The 7,792-nt window shown below is 41.4% G+C and overlaps 1 protein-coding gene across 1 annotated transcript; it reads left to right on the forward strand.

Annotated features, from left to right (window-relative positions):
- The first annotated feature begins 2,251 nt into the window (after nucleotides 1-2,251).
- LOC111970132 (caveolin-3-like) lies at nucleotides 2,252-7,792 on the forward strand. Its single transcript, XM_023996655.2, has 2 exons — nucleotides 2,252-2,501; nucleotides 6,820-7,792. Exons 1-2 carry the CDS (start codon nucleotides 2,385-2,387, stop codon nucleotides 7,159-7,161), a joined length of 459 nt encoding a protein of 152 aa, XP_023852423.1. The 5' UTR covers nucleotides 2,252-2,384; the 3' UTR covers nucleotides 7,162-7,792.

The raw sequence follows: 7,792 nt of genomic DNA on the forward strand, positions 1-7,792 counted from the left end.
TACAAATAATAATAAAGGCTTATACGAAGTCAATGACATGCTCTTGCTTTCTTCATACAGAATGCATGCCATCAAAGAAGTGGATCCCTAGCGTCTATCAGCTGTTCCAGTAAAGTCAACACCGCCAACACTCTCCTTGCGAGATAGATACTTCGTACTTCATAGTGTAGAGGAGTCCAAACAGAGAGTGCAAAGGGATTTTGCCAATAGTCTGATTTTCTTTTGCACACAAACTGTTTTGAGTTGACTTTAAGTCGAATACTTAGAGACAATATCATAAAGGGCGATTGCTACAGAGACATACATAATCATACATTGATTCAACAGAGTTGAATTGTATTTTTTAAATTGTATTATTTTGTCTGGTTTTGCAATGGAATTGCCACTGTAGTGTTGTGGAAGCTATCTTTAAAATACAGCACCAACCCTTTAGGTACATTAAAACATTTACATGTAAATAATAATAATAATTAAAGACGGTTTGATTCCCTTACAATCCCATTTCAAAACAAACTGTATATTTACAAACATATACCGTTATTCTCAGTACTTAATCTTAAAGGGGATATAGCCTATATCCATTATATCTGGAATATCTAGGTGGAATTGTCGTGTCATTGCTTCCTTGCCTATCTTTTTAATAAAACCTTTCAGCATCACCCTGTCTCAGCATGATCAACTTAAACCACTGTGAAATAAACAGTGGTCACCTCAATCAGCAGCACTTTTATTAGTAGTATCTATTCATATTTGATTGATGATTATTTATGAACATTATTATTACGTTTTACAGTAACTAGTCTTGCCAAGATACATTGGCACTGACTCACTACTATGTGCTGTCCAGCAATATGCCATAGGTGCCATAGGTCAATGAAATACTTTATAGTGGACGTATTGAGACAGTGACACACTGCACAGTGTTCTACCACCGCTGAGGCTTGACTCATAATTGAAAATGTCATTTTATTTTTTAGTCTAATTGCTCGCTGTACAGCCCATAGAATTTGTTAATAGACATAAAGGAAGTTGTAAAATATGTCACTGACTGCTTGTTAACTGTAACATTTGCAATGTCAGCGGTAGTTTATCAATATAAAGCTGGACAAGATTCTCAATAAAATATATTTTTTTATCACAGTGGGTGACAGCTTAATGAAAATGAGCACCTCAAGAGGGCTTTTGTCTACAGGGCTAGCTGAAACTCATTTGACATTGTATAATGATGGTCAGTTCACGGCTGAAATGCACATCATCCATTGCTTATTAAAAGTAATTACATTCCAAAAAATGCGAGGGCTGAGGACTGTTACACAGTCAAACAACATTCAATGACTTTTGGCCTCTATAAAAAACAAAAACAAATCATACAACAACAAAACATGGATGAATGATGAATGATCTGGTAAATCCAATATGTATACTTTCTCATTCTTTACTTGAACCCTTTATCAATTAAGTATCTTGTTTTGAAAATGTTCTATGCATTCACATATACTTTGTTGACTAAGCATAATACAGTCGATTACTGTTTATGACAAAGTCCTACATTCTTCCTGTCTGGAAGTTGTTGGTCAGTGTGGATGGTACTGTAGTGAACTGTTGGTGCTAGTGGGAGCAGGAGTAGGAGAGTCGTCACTGCATCACACTAGAGTGGAAATTCATGCTACAATGTAAGCCCTGCCCTGCTGACCCCACAGCCCAGTGTGAAATTTGACACGGCTCTGGGGTCCCCTTTAAGACATGCTTTTTCTGTGTGTGTGTGTGTCTGTCGTAGGCGTAGGTAGTGCTGTGTTGTGGGTGTGTGTGTGTGTGTGCTGTGTGTGGTGTGTGTGTGTGTGTGTGGGTTGTGTGTGTGTGTGAGCGTGTCAGTGAGTCGGGTGGTGTGTGGGAGAGTGGGGTGTGTGTGTGTGTGGTGGGGGAGAGGGTGTGCAAGGTGGTGTGTTGTAGGTGTGTGTGGTGTGTGTGTCTGGTGGGGTTGGTGTGTGTGTGTGTGGTGTGTGTGGAGTGTGTGTGTGGTGTGTGTGGTGTGTGTGGGGGTGGTGTAGTGCTGATGGGTGTGTAGTGTGTGTGTTGGGTATGTCTGTGTGTGTGTGTGTGTGTGTGTGCAGGTGTGTTGTGTGTGTGAGTGTGTTGTGTTGTTTGTGTGTGTGTGGGTTGTGTGGGTGTGTGTGTGTGTGTGTGTGTGTGTGTGTGTGCGCATGTGGGGGCAGCAGCTGTCCACCGGAATTTCAGCCGTGTTGTCACAGTAGTAACAGGGAGGATCAGTGTGACTGAGGGGGCTGCCTGCAGTCTGCTTCAGTGGGTTCACACTCACTGTCCTCTGCCCCTGCCCTCCACGCCCCACTACTCTCCCTGCCTCTGCCCCAGCCCAAGGCCCCACCATGGCCGACCAGTACCAGTACAACACCAACGAGGAGAAATTTGTGAAAGACAGCCACACCAAGGAGATCGACCTGATCAACAGAGACCCTAAATTGATCAATGAGGATGTGATCAAGGTAGGTAAACCATGACGGCGCCACCCACTCACACACACACTGAATCTACAGGTTGAACTCTTTTTGCCTCAAGTAAGGAAAGACACGTTTTAAACCTTAGTTTAAAATTAAGTCTAAAGTCTAAACTTAAAGCCAACACTGTATACTTCAGTATGTTGCTGTGTTGCTGCCATGAAGGTCCCAAAATAGTCCCAGGCCTATTCCTTATGCCCCAGCACGGCACCCATGGTTTATTTCTGGAATGGGGCTAAAGGGCTGTGACAGACAGGGATATTATGAGGTAGTTTCTTTTCAGAGCTTTATCGCTGCTTTTCCTGTGTTTGTCGTCATGTTTACATACAGTAATATCTATCATGCGCTATATTTCCCCAGAGCTCAGGAGAGCGTGGAAGTAGATAGTCTACTGCCTGGCTAAACAGGTCGTATGGAAAAACTTTTATTAACTTGAGTGAGTCATCTGTTAAGTATAGCATGTACAGTGGGGTCAGACATTTTTGATGAAGATGAGCAATAATGATTGTATGAAATAAAAAACGTAAATACTGAACTATATTGTATGCAAAACATTTCTTGGGGGAAATTATATTATTTTATACTAATATAATTGCTCAGAGAAGGTAATGTATATTTTTTCAAAAAGGTAGGTCAAAATTGTTACCCCTAAAGATTCGTATAAATAAAGTAATCAAAAGTTTAGTATTTGGTCTCATATTCCTAGCATGCAATGACTGCATTAAACTTGTTGGATGCATTTACAGTTTGTCTTGTTATGTTTCAGATTATTTTGTGTTCAATATAAATGAATGTTAAATAATGTACTGAGTCATTTTGGAGTGACATTTTTTCAAAATAAGAGTAAACCATATTTCTAAACACTTCTACATTAATGTGGATGCTACTACGATTACAGATAATCCTGAAAGAATCGTGAATAATGATGATGAGTGAGAAAATTACAGAGGGTCAAAGATTGTAATGTACCCCCAAGACATGCTAACCTTTCCTGTTATTGGTAATGGTTAGCATGTCTTGGGGGTGTGATCTTTGACCCTCTGTGTTATTCACGATTCATTCAGGATTATCTGTAGTCATGGTAGCACCCACATTAATGTAGAAGTGTTTAGAAACCTATTCTTTACAATTAAAGTGACTCCAGAATGACACAATACATTATTTAGCATTTCTATAGTGCACAAAATAATCTGAAACCYAATCCAAATGAACTTCAAATGCATCCAAAAAGTTTGTAGTCACAAGCTTGACGTAGTCACCGCATGCTAGGAATATGGGACCAAATACTAAACTTTTGACTACTTTATTTCTAAGAATCTTTCGGGGTGTCAATATTTTTTAGAGAAATATTTTAGATATTTTTAGAGAGAAAAAAAGTATGACTTGTTAAAAAAAACAAATTCAGCGTATACTATAGCTCAGTATTTTCATTACTTACAGTGGCTTGCAAAAGGATTCACCCCCCTTGGCATTTTACCTGTTTTGTTGTCTTACAACCTGGAATTAAAATATATTTTTGGGGGGTTTGTATCATTTCATTTACACAACATGCCTACCACTGAAGATGCAAAATATTTTTTATTGTGAAACAAACAAGAAATAAGACAAAAAAAACAGAAAACTTGAGCCTGCATAACTATTCACCCTCCCCCCAAAGTCAATACTTTGTGGAGCCACCTTTTGCAGTGATTACAGCTGCAAGTCTCTTGGGGTATATCTCTATAAGCTTGGCACATCTAACTGGGAATTTTGCCCATCCTTCATGGCAAAACTGCTCCAGCTCCTTCAAGTTGGATGCGTTCCACTGGTGTACAGCAATATTTAAGTCATACCACAGATTCTCAATTGGATTGAGGTTTGGGCTTTGACTAGGCCATTCCAAGACATTTAAATGTTTCCCCTTAAACCACTCGAGTGTTGCTTTAGCAGTATGCTTAGGGTCATTGTCCTGCTGGAAGGTGAACCTCCGTCCCAGTCTCAAATCTCTGGAAGACTGAAACAGGTTTCTCTCAAGGCTTTCCCTGTATTTAGCGCCATCCATCATTCCTTMAATTCTGACCAGTTTCCCAGTCCCTGATAATGAAAAACATCCCCACAGCATGATGCTGCCACCACCATGCTTCACTGTGGGGATGGTATTCTCGGGGTGATGAGAGGTGTTGGGTTGCACCAGACATAGCATTTTTCCTTGATGGCCAAAAAGCTCMATTTTAGTCTCATCTGACCAGAGTACCTTCTTCCATATGTTTGGGGAATCTCCCACATGCCTTTTGGCGAACACCAAAGTGTTTGCTTTTTTTTTCTTTAATAAGCAATGACTTTTTTTCTGGCCACTCTTCCATTAAGCCCAGCTCTGTGGAGTGTACGACTTAAAGTGGACAGATACTCCAATCTCCGCTGTGGAGCTTTGCAGCTCCTTCAGGGTTATCTTTGGTCTATTTGTTGCCTCTCTGATTAATGCCCTCCTTGCCTGGTCCGTGAGTTTTGGTGGGCGGCCCTCTCTTGGCAGGTTTGTTATGGTGCCATATTCTTAAAAAWATATATATAATGGATTTAATGGTGCTCTGTGGGATGTTCAAAGTTTCTGATATTTTTTTATAACCCAACCCTGATCTGTACTTCTCCACAACTTTGTCCCTGACCTGTTTGGAGAGCTCCTTGGTCTTCATGGTACCACTTGCTTGGTGGTGTTTCTTGCTTAGTGGTGTTGCAGATTCTGGGGCCTTTCAGAACAGTTATTATGTGACAGATCATGTGACACTTAGATTGCACACAGGTGGACTTTATTTAACTAATTATGTGACTTTTGAAGGTAATTGGTTGCACCAGATCTTATTTAGGGGCTTCATAGCAAAGGGGGTGAATACATRCGCACACACCACTTTTCAATTTGGAAAGCATGCCTACAATCAATTTTAAAGTTGTGTTAATTAAAATGAATAGACAGTGATTCAGTAGTAATATTTCAAATTCTAGAAATTGGTTTACATCTGTTAGGCATCTGTTGAGTGTAACAAGTTAATTACCATTCAGGGTTGAGTTGCAGATGTCTATGCAACAGTGAGCCAGGATTTTGTAAGGACCAGGTGTTGGATACTGAATACAACAAGCAATTACAAACTGGGCCATCATAGACATGCATTTTACGTGAAGAAACTCTGGGTTTCCAGAAACTTTTTCCAAATCGTCCTCTGAGAAAAGTTTTGACTATGCATATTCATCAATAGTGCGAAACTGTGGGACAATTTGAGCTACGCTAGCACTGAGATAAATGCAAAGTAACAAACAATTACCATATGAGGGTGAAAGTTGACAGGGTTCTCATCACTCATAAATAAACAAAGATATAGGCCCCTTTTCAGTACACAACACAATGACGTCACGCACTGACTTTTGGAGGCAGAATGAAAGCCATCACCATCTGCGCCCATTCAACATAGACCACATTTACATACTGTAGTTATTACTTCTAAACAAAACACGTTTTTGGGGTTCTGATACGCTTACAATTTTGTTTTGATTATTGCTTGAGCAGTTGCTAAGAGTATATTTAGTTGTGATCTTTGCCAAATACCTATTTTGGATTCAGTAGTTAACGCTCATTGATATAGTCTGTAGTAAAGTTAGCAAAGGGTATGTTTACTGKTTTTTTTGTTTTTTTTACGTATAATGCAGTTGATGGGCAACGATGACACACACATTATAATAAGCAGATCATTCATACAAGCTTTACAATCCAATCATAATCCAAGGTAGTGTGAAATGCATTCATAAGCAACATGTAAATGGAGGCTTTTTTGCTCGCGGTCTATGAGAACTCCCTGTGTCCCTCGTGTGGCAATGTTTGCAAACACACGTTAGTACAGTACACAGAACAGATTGAAGTGTGGTATAGGCCCTCAGTATAGTTGTGTTTATTTCATCCACTATGTATCCCAGGCACTACTAATGATAACAGTAATGTTGTTAAGTCACAATAACACGTGTATTTTTGCATAATCATATCCATTGATTTGTGAGGAAACTGGGCAGGGATTCAATCAAGGGTGCACTGTTGCCAAGCGCATTGCTCTTGACTTTAAAAGGGAATTTACACTTGTGCCGACATTCACAGCATTTACCATGACTTTTCCGTGAATATTAAGAAAATTACCTTCAAAAGGCATATTGTCGACAGTGCATTGGGTTTGTTGACAACAAGTCGTTGATTAAATCCTGGCCCTGGTGTTAGGTACTCAGAAAAAACTAGACTTCCTTTCATCAGTGAGAATTCACTAACATCGTCCATGGTATTCCTTCCCTGCAGGTAGAGTTTGAGGATGTAATCGCAGAGCCCGACGGCACACACAGTCTGGATGGGGTGTGGAAGCTCAGCTACACCACCTTCACCGTGTCCAAGTACTGGTGCTACCGCATCCTCTCAGCCATCTTCGGCATCCCCGTGGCTCTGCTCTGGGGATTCCTCTTCGCCTGCATCTCRTTCTGTCAYATYTGGGCYGTGGTRCCCTGYATCAAGAGCTGCCTGATYGAGTCMCAGTGCATCAGTCGYATCTACTCCCTCTGCATCCAGACCTTCTGTGACCCCTTCTTTGAAGCCCTGGGCAAGATCTTCAGCAGTGTGAAAGTGGCCCTGCGCAAAGAGGTCTAGACAGAGGTGGCTGGTGAATGGAATGGAATGGAGTCAATGGAATGGATCAAACACATGGAAACCATGTGTTTAATGTGTTTGAGACCATTCCATTATTCTGTTCCAGCCATTACTGTAAGCCTGTCCTCCCCATTTAAAGTGTCACCAGCCACCACTGACTCACACCCACCACAGTGTTTACATGTGTTTGGATGAAATGTTGCACCCTTTTTATATGCCAGACCAGATAACCAGTCCTGGTGTCCTCATATTTCCCAAGACACCCCCCGTTACCCTCACCCCGCCTGGAGCCCTGGGCCCCGCCCTGCCCGTCTTGCCCTTTGAGTCCTGACATGTTCAGAACGACCAGCGCCATTAGAGGCTCTGTGATAGCTGCAGCATGGTTGGGTGACAGCTCTGGCTCCGTTGGAAGGCAGAGAGCTGCCTGTTCATTGAGGGAATAGAGCGTTGGCAGCCATGGCAACCATGGAATGTATCTTGAGATGCTGAGGACAGTGGCTTCTCGGTCACATGACATACACACCCCAGTTACTCTAACGGCATTGCAGCACCTGTAGGACAATACTGCCTACACAGGGCTCTCCAACCCTGTTCCTGAAGAGCTCCCATCCTGTAGGTTTTCGCTCCAACC

This window comes from Salvelinus sp. IW2-2015, linkage group LG11 (assembly GCF_002910315.2).
Source record: "Salvelinus sp. IW2-2015 linkage group LG11, ASM291031v2, whole genome shotgun sequence".
In the NCBI taxonomy this organism is placed as follows: domain Eukaryota; kingdom Metazoa; phylum Chordata; class Actinopteri; order Salmoniformes; family Salmonidae; genus Salvelinus; species Salvelinus sp. IW2-2015.